The sequence below is a fragment of the Panthera onca genome, chromosome A2 (assembly GCF_046562875.1).
Source record: "Panthera onca isolate mPanOnc1 chromosome A2, mPanOnc1 haplotype 2, whole genome shotgun sequence".
Lineage (NCBI taxonomy): Eukaryota > Metazoa > Chordata > Mammalia > Carnivora > Felidae > Panthera > Panthera onca.
The window spans coordinates 161690715-161709666 of record NC_138340.1 but is presented as its reverse complement, the minus strand read 5'-3'; the positions used below and the strand labels follow the sequence as shown (position 1 = coordinate 161709666).

At 46.0% G+C, this 18952-nt stretch overlaps 1 protein-coding gene across 2 annotated transcripts in view; it reads right to left on the bottom strand.

The window, feature by feature from the left end:
• Positions 1-11865, bottom strand: part of ZNF398 (zinc finger protein 398) — a 33112-nt gene extending 21247 nt beyond the window's left edge. Inside the window, exons 1-2 of one of the 2 annotated variants that reach the window (XM_078438131.2) lie at positions 11383-11865; positions 6239-6634 (exon numbers count right to left, since the gene is read on the bottom strand). In XM_078438131.2, the coding sequence (XP_078294257.1) occupies positions 6239-6634; positions 11383-11406 (420 nt within the window). In that variant the 5' untranslated portion in view covers positions 11407-11865. Of the gene's footprint in view, positions 1-6238; positions 6635-10762; positions 11342-11382 lie in introns of those variants that run through there. The other variant, XM_078438137.2, reaches the window with a different exon arrangement.
• Between the last annotated feature and the right edge of the window lie 7087 nt (positions 11866-18952).

Here is an 18952-nt window from a genome sequence, read left to right as displayed (position 1 = left end):
AACACATGACAAAATAATGATTAAAAAAAAAAGGATCAGGATGGGATTCTGGTTCAAGGCTATGAACTAAACACATATGTATCTTCCTTCCCTCCCTGAGTTCTACTGAAATGACAGTAAATAAGATCAGCAGGGACTAAATCTTTTTTCTTTTAATTTTTTTTTATTTTTGAGGAGGGGAGGGGCAGAGAGAGAGGGAGACAGAGAATCCAAAGCAGGCTCCTCACTGGGAGCACAGAGCCCAATGCAGGGCTTGATCTCATGAACCACGAGATCATGACCTAAGCCGAAGTCAGACACTTAACTGAGCCACCTAGACGCCCCATAAATCTAAAGCAATGCCAAGAATAAGGAGAAGCCATCACTAGACCAGAGTTTTTGATGAGTTTCGCACCGAGACCCAAACGATGGGCACACTCTGGGGTCCAGGGTGTAAGAGGAAGCCGCAGCTCCGCGACTCCGCGAAGGACAGACTGCAGTTGAAGAATCCAAAGATTTCCAAGCTCAAAGCTGGCAGAGACAATGAATGAGTGGGAAGAAAAGTGATTATGGGTTGCAGTTTGAAGGTCTATCTTGGGACTAGCAGGGACCCCTCCACTGCCCTGGCAGAGGGAGGAAGCGGCAGCGTTTACCCCAGAGCTGAAACGGCGGACATCACCTCTAAGGACATCTAACAGTCCAGCCCGCCTGGAGACAGCATGCACTTCCAGGGGGCATGTGATGACACAGAGTACCGCTTCCCTCCTGGTCTCTGGGTGGTCCTTGCACCCCCTACTTGCTCCTCACCAGGGCACCTCAAAGCAAAGCCCAACTATGTCTAGCATCAATGGAGGCAGCTCTCTGCTGTAAAGGAAAGATCTTTTGGTTAAACAGACTCACACAGTGGCCGAGGAGACATGCCAGCTTCCTGTCATTAACCTATTAATCAGTTGAGCCTGTCACTTATGGATACACAACCTAGGTTTACTCAATATTAAAAAAATGATGCTGTGAGGATACACAAACACTACAAACGATCCTAGAAGAAAAGCAATGAACAGGGGCATCTGGGTGGCTCAGTCGGTTAAGCATTCGACTTCGGCTCACGTCATGATCTCACAGTCCGTGAGTTTGAGCCCCGCGTCGGGCTCTGTGCTGACAGCTCAGAGCCTGGAGCCTGCTTCAGACTGTGTCTCCCTCTCTCTGACCCTCTCCCATTCATTCTCTGTCTTTCTCTGTCTCAAAAATAAACAAACATGAAAAAAAAACAAAAACAAAAAAACAATGAACAAATCAAACACGCCTCTAATACATATTCCCAGAGACATTTGAATATCACATCCATTTAAATAAATTCAGGTTGCTTCAAAAAAAGGAGATAGAAATAACTATTCTTGAAAATTAAACATGTAATTTTTTTTAAATGTTTATTTATTTTTGAGAGAGAAAGACAGAGCGTGAGTGGGGGAGGAGCAGAGAGAGAGAGGGAGACACAGAATCCAAAGCAGGGTCCAGGCTCCAAGCTGTCAGCACAGAGCCCGACGCGGGGCTCGAACCCATGAACCATGAAATCATGACCTGTGCTGAAGCCGGTCACTCAACCAACTGAGCCACACCCAGGCGCCCCTAAATATGTAATTTTTAAAATAAAAATGAGAAAGGCTGGAAAGGAAGGTGATGAAACTCTAAAAAGATGAACAAGAGGCTCCTGGGTGGCTCAGTCAGTTAAGCATCTGACTCTTGATTTCAGCTCAGGTCAGGATCTCATGGATCGTGGGTTTGATCCCTGCATCAGGTTCTGCACTGACAGTGTGGAGCCTGCTTGGGATTCTCTCTCTCTCCCTCCCCCCACTTGCACATGCATGTGCTCTCTAAATAAATAAATAAATATGGGGCGCCTGGGTGGCTCAGTCAGTTGGGCGTCCGATTTCAGCTCAGGTCATGATCTTGGCAGTTTGTGAGTTCGAGCCCTGCATCAGGCTCTGTGATGACAGCTCAGAGCCTGGAGCCTGTTTCAGATTCTTTGTCTCCTCCTCTCTCTGCCCCTCCCATGCTTGTGCTCTGTCTCTGTCTCTCAATAACAAATAAATGTTAAAAATTCTTTTTTAAATAAACAAACAAAAAAAATTTTTTTAAAGGTGAGGGGCACCTGGGTGACTCAGTCGGTTGGGCGACCAGCTTCAGCACAGGTCACAGTCTCATGACTCGTGGCTTCAAGCCCCGCGTCGGGTTCTGTGCTGACAGCTCAGAGCCTGGAGCTTGCTTCAGATTCTGTGTCTCACTCTCTCCCTGCCTCTCCCCTGCTCACTCTCTCTGTCTCAAAGGTAAATAAACATCAAAAAACATTTTTTTTAATAAAAACAATTTTTTTAAGGCGAATAGGGGGTGCTTGGGTGGCTCAGTCGCTTAAGTGTCTGATTTCAGCTCGGGTCATGATCTCACAGTTCATGAGTTTGAGCCCTGTCGGGCTCTGTGCTGACAGCTCAGAACCTGGAGCCTGCTTCAGATTCTGTGTCTCCCTCTTTCTCTGCCCCTTCCCCGCTCACGCCCTTTCTCTCTCTCAAAAATAAACATAAAAAAATTCTTTTGAAATAAAAAACAGAAAAAGGTGAATAATAGGAAGGGAAAGTTAGAGACAAAGATCACAACCCACCATGAGTCAGATGGTAGTTCCAGAAAAAAAAACAGGAGAAATGGGGATGAGATATTCTACAAATAGGATTATGGAAGAAAAGTTTCCAGAGCCGAACAAGACACCCATCTTCCGAATGAAAGAGAACACCAAGTGTGTGACACAAATGTTAAAAGACCTACACGAAGACACACCCTCAACACGTTTTAGAAAAACAAGTACAAAAAAAACCACCAAGTACAAATGGGAAGATTCTAGAGAACAGATTTCTTGTAAACGGATTTGGTGTTCATTTGGAATTAATGCAGAAATATTAATTTGGAATTGATTTGGTATTCAGGTTTATCATCAATGGCATTCGATGTTATGAGACAAAGGACCGATGCCTTCAAAATTCTGAGAGAAGTGGAGTACTCAGCCTTAAAACGGAAATGCTGATACAACATGGGTGAACCTGGAAGATGTTGTGCTGAGTGAAATAAGCCAGTCACGGAAGGACAAATAGTGTATGATCCCATTTATATGAGGGACTCCGAAGAGTCAAATTCACAGAGGCAGAAAGCAGAATGTTGGGCGCCAGGGGCCGGGGCAGAGGGGCTGGGGGATTAGCGTTTAATGGAGACAGAGTTTCAGTTTGGGAAGTTCTGGAGATGGATGGTGTTGGTAGTTGCACAGTGACGTGAATGTACTGAGTACCACTAAACTGGGCATTTAAACGCGGCGAAAATGGTACATTTTAGGTTGTGCACATTTTACCACAGTTTAGAATTGAAAGTAAGAAGAAAACTGAGGGAAGATTATTCTGAACTTGGCACTCAGAAGTAAGGACAGGGTCACCTGGCGGCGGGGGCGGGGGGGAGGGGTTCAGTCAGTAAGTGTCCGACTCTTGATTTTGGCTCAGGTCATGATCTCATGGTTCGTGAGTTTGAGCCCTGAGTCAGGCTCTGTGCTGACAGTGAGAAGCCTGCTTGGGATTCTCTCTCCTGCCCTTCCCCAGCTCTCTCTCTCTCTCTCTCTCAAAAAGAAATAAACAAACATAAAAAAAATAATAAAGACAGAATAAGAAGAGTATTTTCAACAAAGCAAAAATGCAAATTTTGCTTCCCATATTTAAAGCTAATAAATCTCTAATATGTTCTAACTTTATGAAGATATCTTAAAGAAATATCACATTATCTTCTATACGATTTTGGAGTTTAAGATGGAGAGTTTAAACATTATCCATTTATCTAGGTAAGACAATGGGCGCACACTTTAACTTACCTTTTCTACTAATCTTATGGCAATACTAAGTATAAATTACCCCAAAGAACTCCTGGAGGGGCTCCAGACACACAAGTAAAACACACTGGGGAAGGTTCTCTATCAGATGCTGACTCTGATATCCCTCCCTGCAAACCTGGAAAGAGGCATCGGTCATCATTCTCTCCCTTTTCTCCCTTCCCACTCACTCTTCAACCTGCCCTTCCCAGACTTCTATGCCCCGCGTCTTAGCAAGGTCTCCGGCCAGGTCTGTGTTGCCAAATCATACTCTGTCTGCATCTTTCTAGACCTCTCAGTGACATGCGATCCAAATGACAGCTTTCTCCTTGAATGCTTTTCCTCCTCGTCCTGTGATGCCACATACACTCCTGTCTTGTTTCTATCTCGCTGGCCACTCCTTTTGGTCTCCTTTGCCAGCTCTGCCTGCCCCTGGAGCATGGTCCTTGGACTCTTCTCCCTGCTTCGCCATGCTTTCTCCTGAGGCGATCACCTCCAGTCTTAGGACTTTCAACAGGGTCTGTGCACCCATGACTGCCAAATATTACTCTGCTCTGAGCCGCGGGGACCACTTAACATCTCTCCTGACTGTATCGCGGGCACCTCAAACCTAATACTGCCAAAAGAGAGCTCCTAATTCCTTCCCAGTCCTCAAGATAGTCCCCATCTCAGTAAATGTCACCACCATCCATCGGGTTCTTGGAGCCAAAAGCCTAACAGTCAGTAAACCTAAGGTGGTTAAGAGCATATGCTCTGGAGCCAGCTGGGTTGCAATACTACTCTATTACTTATATTTAGTAACTAAATGATCTTGGGCAAGTTAGGGTTCCTATGAAAATAACCAAAGCACTTAGAACAAGTTCTATGTAAATTATCACACGCTAAATTTAAAATTATCGTTGTTCTTCATTACCAAATTCCCATCCGTGACTTCCACCCAGCATCTCCGCCAAAAGTCCAGAATCTGCCCACTATCCGTCTCCACCACGGCTACCCTCACCCAAGCCACTCTCATCCCTCCCACTATTGCAGCTGCCTCTTGTTTTCTCCCTGCCTCTATTCCTACCAACCTGATCCGTCTCCTATGGAGCAAAGCGATTTGTTCAAAATATCAACCAGATAGAACTCCTCTGCTTAATACCCTCAATTTCTTTCCATCATACCCAAGATAAAACCAATTCCTCACCTTGGTCTCAGACCCCTACATCAGTGATTCACAGCCCCGGTTGCACATTAGACCCCACCACAGAGCTGTTAAGATTTGTGTTTTAGCCTCATCCAGGACCCACTAAATCAGAATCTCTAGGTGTGATGCCCACCAAAATGGAAAAAGCCCTCGGGTGATTCCTATGTACGGTCAGTGCTGAAAAACACTGCCCTAAATCACGTGACCTCATCCATTTCTCTAGGCACAGGCCTGTTTTCACCGCATACCAGCTAATGGGTTTCCCCTTGCCTTCAGTGTTCCACGTTTGTTTGTCTTCGGGACTTTGCACGGGGCATCGTCACCACCTAGAAAGTTCTTCCTCAGATCTTCTCACAGCTGCGTCCTTCCTGTCATTCAGTCTCAGCCTAAATATTAGCACCTTTATGAGAGCTGCTCTGAAAACCCACCAAGAACTAAATCACCGAATAGCACTTTTTTTAATCTACTTGCACCTAAAGGGATTTATATTCTTGTCTGTTTATATTTTCTGTCTTTCTCCACTAAAATTTAAGCTCCAGAGAAGCTTACATGAATTGTTCAGTGCTGTGCCTCCAGGATATAGATATTCAGTAGACAGTACGTGCTCAGGGAAACCAGATGCCTCGAGGCTATGTTCCATAGATTAAGAATGAAGTTTATTTTCTTCTGGTGTATGGGCCACTCCCTGCAGAAGGGCCCGGCCCTAGCCCCACAACATACTTCCGTAAAGGGTACTAAAGGGCAGGATCATGCCAATCCTAGGCCTACGGAGAGCCCCAAACCATCTACTTGCCAGCTCTTCCCCCAGACTCCTCTTTTCACCAGAATTACCAACAAATTCATAAGGGCCGACTGAAATGATATTTAATTTAGCTTCCGCACCAAGAACGAAGCAGACAGGTTAACAAAGACAAAACGGACTCGGAGATAAAGGACAGGAGAAAGCTGAAGAGAAAAACAAAATCTGCCAGGTAGCCAACTCTGAATTGGAAAGAGGTTTCTAATCTTCAGTCGGACACTTCAATTCAAATCACAGCTAAATTGAACGTGAAATGTTTCCCAAATAGATGAACAAAACCCAACTTAATCGCTCCTTTAGCCTGACTGGCCAACAGGATCCCTTACTCCTAGTCTATGGACTAGTGGTACCACTTTCCACCCAGAAGGGGCGAGGGAATTACCTTTGGGATATCCCCTTTGATCCCCGGCGGCAGTCGCAGGATCCAGAAGTTTCGGTTTCTCAGCAGGTTCTCCAAGTTCTCCAGCCGCCTCTGCAGCAGCCCGTACTCCTGCAGCAGGGTCCCCAGCACGGCCCACTTGCCCTCCAGCTGGTTCCCGAGATCAGCCACCGTCTTTTCACAGCTGGCCAGCTTCTTCTCCGCCGTCCCCGTCCGTCCTTCCAGGTGCAGGAGGCGCCGGCTGTGGACCTCCACCTTTCTCTCAATGGCCTGCACGGCTGCCACCACGGTCCACAGGGAGATGGCTGCCGTCTGCAGATGGGCCTCGTTTGCTGCCGGGGGCGTGGGAAGAGGAAGGGGCTGCAGGGAGGTAAGGCATTCAGAGTCCCATTCAGAAGTCTGTACGCGGTGGAGAGAGGAGACAAGACACTGAGTGTTGGAAGGAACCTAAGCCAAACTAAAATCAAAGAAGGACTGGTTAGCTGGTTAACCAGCTGTGATTCATCTAAATACAGTTTTAGCACTGCCTGCAAAAGCTTCATCTTTATGGTGCTCGTCAGCAGCAAAAGCCAAGAGGACTGCTTTGGCGGTTCAGGGATGAATGAAGTCAGTGAGGGACACTGGATTCAGAACCAGCCTGGCCTATCCCCTGGGGTGTTACGCTGTAGAGCCAATTGTCCAGAGGCTCGGGTTGCTGCTGCATCCTCTATTTCTGGAAAAGGCCTACGTGCACCAGATCTTTCTAGGTTCCTCTGAACTCACTGCCCTCTGATAAATCCTTTATTGATTTATGCTCCAGCCCTGTCCACCACCCTGCTTACGAACCTCAACCGTACCATTCTGTAATACTTTAAAAAGCTGAGAGTATTGAGTATGGAGAAAACATATTTTCAAATATTTGATGGTTCTAAAACGTTAGGCAGAACAGACTTTTTTCAATTAAAATTTTTTTTAATGTTTTAAATGTTTATTCATTTTTGAGAGAGAGAGAGAGAGAGAGAGCGAGCAGGAGGGGCAGGGGCAGAGAGAGAAGGAGACACAGAATCTGAAGCAGTTCCAAGCTCTGAGCTGTCAGCACAGAGTCCGACGCAGGGCTCGAACCCTCAAACCCGCAAGATCATGACCCGAGCCAAAGTCGGATGATTAACCGACTGAGCCACCCGGGAGCCCCCTTAATTAAAAATTTTTTTAACGTTTATTTATTTTATTAAAAAAAAAATTTTTTTTAACGTTTATTTATTTTTGAGACAGGGAGAGACAGAGCATGAACAGGGGAGGGTCAGAGAGAGAGGGAGACACAGAATCCAAAACAGGCTCCAGGCTCTGACCTGTCGGCACAGAGCCCGACGCGGGGCTTGAACTCACGGACCGCGAGATCATGACCTGAGCCGAAGTCGGATGCTTAACCGACTGAGCCACCCAGGCGCCCCAACGTTTATTTATTTTTGAGAGAGAGGGTGCATGTGCAAGAGAGCAGGGAGGGGGGGCAAAGAGAGAGGGGGTCAGAGGATCTGAATCTTCGCTGAGAGCAGAGCAGCAGAGAGCCCAATGTAGGGCTTGAACTCACGAACCGTGAGATCATGACCTGAGCTGAAGTCGGACACTTAACTGACTAAGCCACCCAGGTGCCCCCAGAACATTATCATTTTTTATTTAATGTTTAATATTTTAAATATTATATTGCATTTATTCCAGAGGGCAGAACTAGAACATGGAATTTTCAGGCAGGCAAACTCTGTCCTACATAAATAATTTTTGAAACTAGATCTTTCCAAGAAAATACCAGGCTGCCCCATCACTGAAAATGCTGTGAAATAAAATGAATATTAAAAAAAAGAAATTCCAGGGAACCTAGGTGGGTCAGTCTGTTGAGTGTCCAGCTCTTGCTTTTGTCTCAGGTCATGATCCCAGGGTCATGAGACACAGCCCCCGCTGAGCGTGGAGCCTGCTTAAGATTTTCTCTCTCATCATCCGACTTCAGCTCAGGTCATGATCTTGCGGTTCTTGGGTTCGATCCCTACATGGGGCTCACTGCTGTCAGTGCAGATCCTGCTTCGGATCCTCTGTTCTCCTCTCTCTGCCCCTCCCCAACTTGCACTCTATCAAAAATAAATAAAACATTAAAATATTTTCTCTCTCTCTGCCCCTCTCCCCAGCTCTTGGTCGGTCTCTCTCTCTCTCTCCAAAATTAAAGAAAGAAAGAAAGAAAGAAAGAAAGAAAGATCCTACAACATAGGGGAGATTGGACCAGAATGACCTCCACAAAGCCTTGCGACTCTACGAATTTGACAACCCGCTCCCTGGCCACAACCTCCCATCTCTCCAGCTCACCCACCACCTGCTCTGCAATCCCACTAAACCCCTGCCCAAGCCATTTGCTCCTGGCTTCCCAGCCCGTTACAGGCTTCGTTTCCTTCCTCGGTGCATCATTTCAACCACCTTCAACCCCTTTCTGTCTTTCTGCCTCACCTGCTCCAGCTCTGAATCAGTCTAACTGTTCCTTCTCTGTTCCTGTAAGCAAGCTGGTAAACCCTACTAAAGGAAGTCACACGACAGGGAAAACTGGTGTCACCCCACACCAGTGGTCTCTAAGCTCAGCAGGAACTCAACATTGTCTGGTGCCCCCTACGCTTTTCTTCCCATTCCATATAGTAGCCACTGCAACCCCCCGCACACCCCTTAAACTTTTAGTACAACGCTTCTCAAACTAACGTGCCCGAGAATCATCTGCAGATCTCGTTAAAAGGCAGACTTGGACGGTTGAGCGTCCGACTCTTGATTTCAGCTCAGGTCATGAGATCGGCCCCGCATCTGGCTCAGCGCTGACAGTGTGGAGCCCGCTTAGGATTCTCTCTCTCCATCTCTCCGCCCCCCACCCCCCACTCGTGCTTGCTCGCTTGCACGCGCGCGCGTTCTCTCTCTACAATAAATAAACTCAGAAATAAAAATGCAGACTTTGATTCAGCAGGCCTGGGAGGAAAATTGAGATTCTGCATTTTTACCAAGCTACCGGTTGATGCAGATGCTGGTGGTTCAGAGAGCACACGTGGGGCAGTGAGACCCTTGTCCACTGCTGGCCCCCTCAACCTCAGGGGACAACATGGCCTCCTACTTTGAGAAGAAAGAGTGGCCTGCAACTCTCTCAACTTTCTCCTATTATACTGGCTTCTCACTTCAAACTCATCAGTAGCTTAATCCATGCTTTCTTCCTTCCTTCCCCCAGGAAAAGGTTGCACGCATCCTATTTAAAACTAATCTCTCCACTTATGCTCTGAATGCCAACGCTTTCCACACTTTTAGGGACATTGTTCTTTTCTCTTTTTTATGGTCAGTAGTTCAATGTCTCCTAATTCTTCTCGGTAAAGACAGACCCGCACCATTCAATATGGGAACCACATGTGGCTATTAGCACTTGAAATGTGGGTATTGTGACTGGGACGTGCTGGAAGTTTAAAACACACACCAGATTCTGCAGACTTAGTATGAGGGGGGAAAATGGAAAACTTCATTAGTAAGTTCTTAATATTGGGAGCACCTGGGGTGGCTCAGTGGGTTGAGCATCTGACTCCTGGTTTTGGCTCAGGTGACGATCTCAGGGTCCTGAGATTCAGGTCTGCCTCTGGCTCAGGCTGTGCACTGAGCATGGAGCCTGCTTGGGATTCTCCCTCTGCCTCTCTCCCCCTCCCCCGACTAGTGTGTGCTCTAAAATTCTAAAAATTTTTTTTTAAGTTTATTTGAGAGACAGTGCACGTGGGGGAGGGGCAGAGGGAGAGAGAAAATCTTAAGCAGGCTCCCTGCAGCCAGTGCAGAGCCTAAGAGTCAGATGGGGGGGGGGGGGGGGAGGGGGTTTGAACTCACAAAACCAGGCGATCATGACCTGAGCCAAAACCAGCAGTCAGATCCTTAATCGACTGAGCCACCCAGGCGTCCCCTGCCCCCCAGAAAAAACATTCTCAATATTGGTTACACACTGAAATATTCTGTATGCTTTGGATTAAATAAAATATATTAAAATTAAATTCATCTATTTGTTTGCACTTTTTAAATGCCAGCACTAGAAAATTTATGTAGTTTCCACTTTATTTCTATTAAATAGGGTTGGCATTGAGGCTTGATCATCTTTACCCTGGTAAAAAAAAAAAAAAAAAAAAGGAAAAAGGAAAACAGATCCAAGGGCAGACACTGCGTTCCTCTCTACCCTACTCCCCACCCCATTGCTACCTGCTCCCTCTTTTCCTCCTCACTTTCCAGGCACTCCATTGCCCATTCTGTTTCCTGACTCACTAAAACGGCTCTCCTTGGGGCGACCAAAGGCTTCCTGGCTGACAAAATGCGCGGCGTCCGTGTCAGTCCTATGCTACTGGGCCGGTCCCTGCTCCTTCTACGTGGCTCTTGTGCGCAGGGACTACGTGGGTCACCTCCGCGGCCCTAGCAACTGGGAGAGGGCCTGGCTCGCTGCCGGCCTGCGGGAAATAGCCGCGGGATGAATAAACACGTCTAAGGCTATCTGGTCCTCGGAACCCGCACCAGTCGTTCAGCAGCAGCACAGACGGCGGGCCTAGGGTGGCGCGCGTCGTCATCTACTGGGCGCTGGGGACCCCGGCGCTCACGCAGCCCTTCGTCCCGCCCGGGGGCCACCGTCCCCGCCGCATCCGCGGCCGCGCGGGGCTCAGGCGGACGGCCCCGAACGTGATTCTGTGCGGCCGGCTGCCGGAGCCGGAGAACGCTGATGGAAACACCCAACCAAGCTTCCTGCCGGCCGCGCGTCTGGCGGGCAGTGGCGGGGCTGACACCGAGCGGGAGGAGCCCCTCTTCGCTCATTCCTCTTTCATTAGCGGAGGACGCGCTCTCGGCTCTAAACGTCCGAATGGGAAGGAGGAGCCCCGGGCCTCGCACCCGAGGCGCCGGGACCGCACGATGGGGGAGGGGGCGCCGCCGTCCCGGGCCGGAGTTCGGCGTCGGTGTCCCCACTCGGCGCCTCAGGCCCTTCCCCGCCGGCGGGACCCCGGGAGCGCCCTTGCGCCGGGGCCCCGCGCCTGACAGGCCGGGCGACCCGACCTCCTCCCCTCCCGCGGGTCCGCGGCGCCGAGCCCTAGGCGCCCAGACCGTCCCGGGCTCGCAGCGCTCGGCGCGCGGGCCGCTCTTACCGGAGCCGGGGCCGCCTCGGCCATGGCCCTGCGCTGTCCGGCCCGGGCCGGAGTCGTCGTCGTCGTCGCCGCTGCCGCCGCCGCCGCCGCGCGCGGCCCCACGCAGGCCGGCCCCGGGTCTCTCCGCAGGCGGCGCCCGCCCGGCTCTGCCTTCCCTGCCCGGACTCGCGCGGCTGCTCGGGGCGCCGGGACGCAGCGGAGGCACGGCGGCCGGCCGGTGAAGCTTAGGAGGCGGGCAGGCTCAGCGGCGCTCGGCCCGCAGCGGCCCCTCAGCTGGCGCTTTGTGGCCACCGAGCGCACCCTGGAAACGGCTCCGGCCTAGACGCGCCGCAGGCCCGCGCCGCCCGCCCGCCGCCGCAGCGCGCCCCCTGCCGGCCCCGGCGGCCACTTCCGCCCCGGCGGTGGAGGTGCGGCGCCCGAGGCTTCTGGTTTCTCGCTTACCCCCAGAGGCTGTATCTGTCGGAGCGGAGCTTAGGACCCAGCCCCAACCCAGGGCTCGTTCCCGGGAGCGCCTTTCTTCCTGAGGGCCCGGTTAGCGGGCACCGCGCGACGGGAGGCGCGCCGGCGGGAAGACAGCCCAGTTTGGAAAGGTGGCAATGGGCGGAGTGCGGGAGCCAGACCGGCCGGAGCGAGCCGGTGCGTTACGACGAGTGACCGAGAGGCACAAATCTGCGACGAAGAGACGTCCGTCATTTGCAGACATAGCACTTGTGGCTAACGAGGTGAAGCGGCTTGCGTCTCATGTGGCCTGTGTTAGGACCAAAAGCGAAGTCTACAGTCTCGGATTATTGAGGTTGCGGTTTGCTGCGTCTGTGCTGATGAACAGGAGAGAGCCGAGTGTTATTATGGAGGTCGTGGGTGTTACAGTTAAGACAACCACACAATCCTGACTTTCTAGCACAGCCCTCAGTTCGAACATGCTCGACGTGAATGAAAATCCTCCCGAGCCTGTATTTCAACCAATGAATCAAGTCAATGCCCATAACGGTCAAAGTAACACTAAATCACAAAAGTATGAGGACCATCCTGTTGGGGCACCTGCTCTTGAGCATACAAACTATCTTTAGACTGGAGCTATACCTGAAAATCTATTTTGGTCAAGTGCTGAACGTTTGATAGTTAAAAATTAAAAATTGCTATTCTCTAAATGAGAATGTCGCCATAACAGAGTGAGCTTTTAAAAAAGAAAAAAAATACGAACTTTCCCGGAAACTCAGTTTTTATGGTTTTATTATTAAAAGCGTAGCAGTTAAAATGTTAAAGTTTGGCTTTGTAAGGCAAGAACAGTAACTTCTCAGCCCTGGCGACTGCTGGATCCTTATGGCCAATAAACAGGTTCATTTGCATCACCAAATAAAATACTTTCAACTGAGCTTCAAGGAATAGCAAGGCTACATCTGCCAGTATAATATGGTAATATTGCCACCAATTTATGTGTTTCTTCCTCTAAGAGGAACTGATTATGGTAAAGACTTTGTGCCTTTTTAATTGTTGGCCTTGGTAATTTCTTGGGCAATGACAGCATTCCATCGAAGCAATTTCACTGACTAAAGTTTTGTGCACTTTCAAGAAAAGGCGTGATACTTTCAGAAGTAGGTTTTAACATGGTTGTACTCATTTATTTAGATTCTAAGTTGTAATATTTTTGTCTGTTCTTGCCACTATACACAGTGACCAGAAATAAATTTGTCCTTAAAGTTTGGATCTAGAAATGTGACAATGGAGCGATTTAATTACCTTTCAAGTTAAGAAAATAATCAAAGTTCCATCTGTAGCTTATCTTGTATGCACACCAATTTCAGCATCTTCCCTGGAGTAGAATCAAAGGAAGATCTTTTCAGCAGGAATCATGCAGGAAATACTTACACTCTTAAGGCACATCAATTTATGCATAAGTTCCAACAAGCAAACTGCTTTCAATGTAATTAACCATTGGTTATTAGTAAGTCTTGCTATGTTGGTAATGTTCTTTGGGAAATACAGAATTAAGGCCTTCTTCATTACCTTTGAAAAGCATAATAGCTGTTATTCCACCTTGTTTAAATATCTCGTATATGAACTGACAATCTCACAATCTCTTGTATATCATATAATTTGTTACTGGCTGAAGAAAAATTATGGAAGTGGTCTTTCTGCTTGCAGCCAGTCATTTTTTGTTACATCTTTTTAAGCTATGACCATTTTATGAATATAAAACTGAAGGGTGTAAACAAATTACAGTGTGTTTGTGTTCATAGCCTTTTACTGTATGTGTCCTGTAGTCAATGATAATTTCATGCATTGGTCTGTATGATTTTATATTTCATAAATATTTCTCAAAGTCAGATCCACTGTGTGAGACACAAGAATCTTTCACCAAGTAAGGAAAGTGGAAACATGGTTGAATTAATCTTTAATCCTCTTTGTTATCAAATCTAAAAATTAAGGTTGATTCTTCCAACCTTGTGTCCAAAGGTCACACCATATACTTTGGGAGCGTATTTAACATTCTCATTAACCTTTTTGTGTATAACAAAATATAAATCCAGCAACAGTTTTTAGGAATGTTTTCTAAAATAAATCAATATTTACAATCCATAGCTTCAGCAAATCTCAAAAATCCTTTCTCTTCAAATGCTGAAACGGTTATTACTCTATTGCAATTGTTTCTACAAGCTTTAAAAAGCATTAGCCTTCACAGATCCCAAACCATGAGGTATTATCTTATTAAAACCATTCTTGAATAGTTCATTATTTAGAGAGAACGAATGTATTCTGGGTATCTCATTTTATCTAAAAATTCTTTTTTTTCATTCTGTCTTTATACTTTTAATCATGACACAAAGATGATTTATCATGGGCACCTGGGTGGCCCAGTGGGTTAAGCATCCAACTCTTGATTTCAGCTCAGGTCATGATCTCATGGTTAGTGAGTTCGAGCTCCATGTTGGGCCCCGGGCTGTCAGCATGGAGCCTGCCTGGGACTTTGTCTCTCCCCCAACCCCTGCCCCTCCTGAGGCAGTGCTCTCTCTCTCACAAAATAAATAAACTTAAAAAAAAAAAAAAAGGGTGATTTATCACACATCTGTTGTATATGAGTTTTTGTCTTCGTGAAATTTTGAGGTAGCCATGTTGACATTCTGCTTTTTATTATTTTTTTTAGTGTTTATTTATTTATTTTTGAGACAGAGAGAACACAGTTGGGGAGGGTCAAAGAGAGACAGGGAGAGAGAGAGAATTCCAAGCAGGCAGAGCCCGCCTCAGGGCTCCATTTCAGGAACAGTGAGATCCTGACCTGAGCCAAAATCAAGAGTTAGACACTTAACAACTGAGCCACCCAGGCACCGCCCCCCACCGACATTCTGTTTTTAATTTATCCTCCTAATATGTGAAAAATTACCAAATAGGGCTTTTTGAGATTCACAGACTAAATGGAATTAAGTAAGCAGACATTAGTTTCTACATATTTTTTATAAAGTATTTTTATTTTATTTTATATTATTATCTCTTTTTAAGTAAGCTGTATGCCTATCATAGGGCTTGAACTCACGACCCAGATATCAAGAGTTGCGTGCTCTACCTACCAAGCCAGCCAGGAGCCCTTCTACAGATTTTATTTAGTGTTATGAATGCCACTGCACCAAAGAATTCCACAGTAATTAGAATTATGATATAATCTAATCTATTATTTTGCCCTGTGTTTATATTTATATTTTTATAAACATCTGTAGGCTCAAAAAAGATAACAGTGTTCTTTCTAAAGTTATCTGGGCAGGAACACCTGGGCCTGGGTAGCTCAGTTGGTTAAATGTCCAACTTCAGCTTAGGTCATGATCTCACAGTTTGTGGGCTCGAGCCCCTCATTGGGCTCTGCATTGACAGCGCAGAGCCTGCTTGGGATTCTCTGTCTACCTCTCTGTCCCTCCCCCTCCTCTCAAAATAAACATTTTTTAAAAATCTTTTTAATGTTTATTTTTGAGAGAGAGAGACACAACGTGAGCAGAGGAGGAGTAGAAAGCGAGGGAGACACAGAATCTGCAGCAGGCTTCAGGCTCCCAGCTGTCAGCACAGAGCCCGACGCAGGGCTGGAACTCACAAACTGCGAGATCATGACCTGAGCCAAAGTCGGAGGTTTAACCAACTGAGCCACCCAGGCACCCCAAAATAAACATTTTTTAAAAATCCAATCATATGTACTTCAACTGACTGTTAGCAGTACAACATATAAAGGACATCACCAAATTTAGCTTTCTAAGTTACCAAGAATTTAGAATACCTTAACTTGAAAGTAGATATTCAGATATTAACAATAAATACAAGTGACATGCCATATTCATGCTACTGAAGATTGAAGCACCAATGGGACATGATAGAAATCTACCCAATTGTACGGTCATGACTCAAGTACAGGTCTAAGAACACCAGCAATGACACTGAGCAAGTATTCAGCTATTCTACCTTGCAATGGCCAAGCCCGGATGGCAGAATTTGGTCAGGCTCTGAATCCAAAACCAAAGGTCAGCACGCCCCTGGTACAAGTGCATGTAGCTCTCGTCTAGGCATACGTGAAAGATTGGGCAACTGTGCAGTGATCAGATTCCTGGAGTTGTAGATGAAAATTTCTGTAATTCCACCCACAAGAGATACAAACACGAAATGTTTGTACTACAGTAACTGTAGTATTTCTGTGTTTCAGGGAGTTTCAGGGAAGGCTTCCTGGAGCAGGTGACCTGATAGCTGAGTCTTGAAGGAAAAACAGAAGTTACCAGATGTCCTGAGAAGGGAACACAGTCATTCCAGCAATGCAAAGTCCTGGAGGTGTGCTCGGCAAAGGATGTCCAGAGAACTCCAAATGGGGCAGTGCTGCTAGATGTTAAAATGTGGAATCGTGGGGAGGAGAGCGCAGACGCACATGGTGAGAGAGGCTTGCAAGCTGTGAACTCACAGAAGCTTGACAAAAGAGGATGGAAAGAATTAAAAATGGCAATTACCAAACAGGCAGTAAACTAGCATTGAGGGGCGCCTGGGTAGCTCAATCGGTTAAGAGCCAGACTCTTGATTTTGGCTCAGGTCATGATCTCACGGTTTGTGAGTTCGAGTCCTGCGTTGGGCTCTGCACTGACAGCATGGAGCCTGCTTGGGATTCTTTCTCTCTCTCTCTCTCTCTCTCTCTCTCTCTCTGCTCCTATCTCTCTCTCTCGCTCTCTCTCTCAAAATAAACTTTTCAAAAAGGGATATTTTTTAAAAACCTATCTATAAAAATAAAAAACTAACATTGAACTGGTGATTCGTATTTATTGAGCACTTTAGACAATCATCTAATTGAATCCTTACATCAACCACATGAGGTAGATGTTGCCTTTTTTACACCTCAGTTTATGTGAAATTTTACGTGTCTCTACACGTGTTGTGACACCTTTTATCCCGGACAAGTTTTTCCAGGATATTTGTCTGGCAAATAATCTGTGAAACAGAGGTAGTGTCTTCCTCTGGGGGAGAAGGCATATTTGTTTCTTCATTAGGATAATAAAGATACTGTCTTCCCCCAGGTCAGAATTTGCACATGTAGGGGAAGCTGGGTGGCTCAGGCAGTTGGGCATCCAACTTCAACTCAGGTCATGATCTCACGGGTTCGTGGGTTTGAGCCTCACGTTGGGCTTTATGCTGATCAGATTCTCTGTTTTCCTCTCTCCCCTCCCCTGCTGGTGTGCTCTCTCTCTCTCAAAACTAAATAAACACTTAAAAATGTAAAAATTAAAATAAAAATAAAGAAGTTGCACATGTATGTTAATATCACCCTTATAAGGTTAGGATAGGACTGCCAGGTGAAATAGGATGCCCAATTAAATTTGAATTTCAGATAAACAACAAGTGTGGACTGCGCAATACTTACACTAAGAATTATTTGTTGTTTATCTGAAATTCAAATTTAATGGACATCTGTATTTTTACTTGCTAACTCTGGCAACTCTATGTTGAGAATTTCCTAAGCTTGCTGTCCCCCTGCTGCGACACAGAACCACACTGTGTACAGCAGCCACCTGAGCCACCTGAGTTGTCCGTATGGGCGAACTGATGGGAACGTGAAGCTTATGCTCTTTGCTGCTCTGTGAGTAATAAAGTCCCTTGTCTCTGACCCAGGAGTCTCCTGTCTTCTCCACCGTCTCTGGAAACTATAGCAGGCTAACTTGTGAATTTACAAATCGGATAAACCCCAGAACCAACAGTTCCTTGACAACAATCCCCTATGGAGAAACACTGAGGTTATTTCTAATCTAATTAGACAATATTACTAATGTAAGCAATACTGTCCCAAATATCCTGGAACATACTTCTCTGTGCATACGTATAATAATGTCTGTTGGAAACTTTGCTAGAAGTGGAAACATTTGTTAGGTCAAAAGGTATGTATACATAAAATGTTGAAGTATATCAACAAGTTGTAGAGGTCATATCCATAAAGGTATATATCCATGAGGTTATAAGAGTATCTGTTTCACTCCCCACGTGAATCCACTGTATCCTGAACTTTTTTGATCTCTGCCAACCTGATGAGTAAAAAGTGAGATCTCATTTAGTATTACTTGTATTTATTTATTATGAGTAAAGCTGAACATCATCAGCTTAAAAGCCTTGTGAATTTCCTTTTCTCTGAACTGTTCACATTTTAAGCATTTTTCTGGCTTGTTGGTATTTTCTCTTTTTTTCAAGTTTTTATTTTAATCACTCAGTGCTCATCATGACAAGCGCCCTCCTTAATCCTCATCACCTATTTCACATATCCTCCCACCCCACCTACCCTCTGGTAAGCATGTTTGTTCTCTATATGGTTTTTTTGTTGTTGTTCTCTACATAGTTAACAGTCTGTTTCTTGGCTTCTCTCTCTCTTTTTCCCCCTGTGCTCATTTGTTTTGTTTCTTAAATTTCACATATGAATGAAATCATTTGGTATTTGTATTTCTCTGTCTTACTTATTTTACTTAGCATTATAGCATTATACTCTCTAGCTCTATGTCATTGCAAATGACAAAACTTCATTCTTTTTAAAGGCTGAATAATGTTCCATTGTGCACATACACACACACACACACACACACACACACACACACAAACCTAGCTCACATCTTTTTTATCCATTCATCAACCAATGAACACTTGGGCTGCTTCCATATCTTGTCTATTATAAACAATGCAGCTATCAACATAGGGGTGCATGTATCTCTTTGAGGTACTGTTTTTGTATTCTTTGAGTAAATACCCAATACTGTGATTACTGGATCGTTAGGATAGTTCTAGTTTTAACTTTTTGAGGAACCTCCGTAATGTTTTCCAGAGAGGCTGCAACAGTTTGCATTCCCAACAAGCATGAAAGAGGGTTCTTTTTTTTTTCCCACATCTTTGCCAACACCTGTCGTTTCCTGTGTTATTTTAGTCATTCTGACGGGTGTGAGGTGATATCTCCTTTTACTTTTGATTGGCATTTCCCTGATGATAAGCGATGATGAATACCTTTTCATGTGTCTGTTGGCCATCTGTATTTCTTCTTTTTTTAATGTTTATTTTTGAGAAGGCGGGGGGTGGGGAGGGGCAG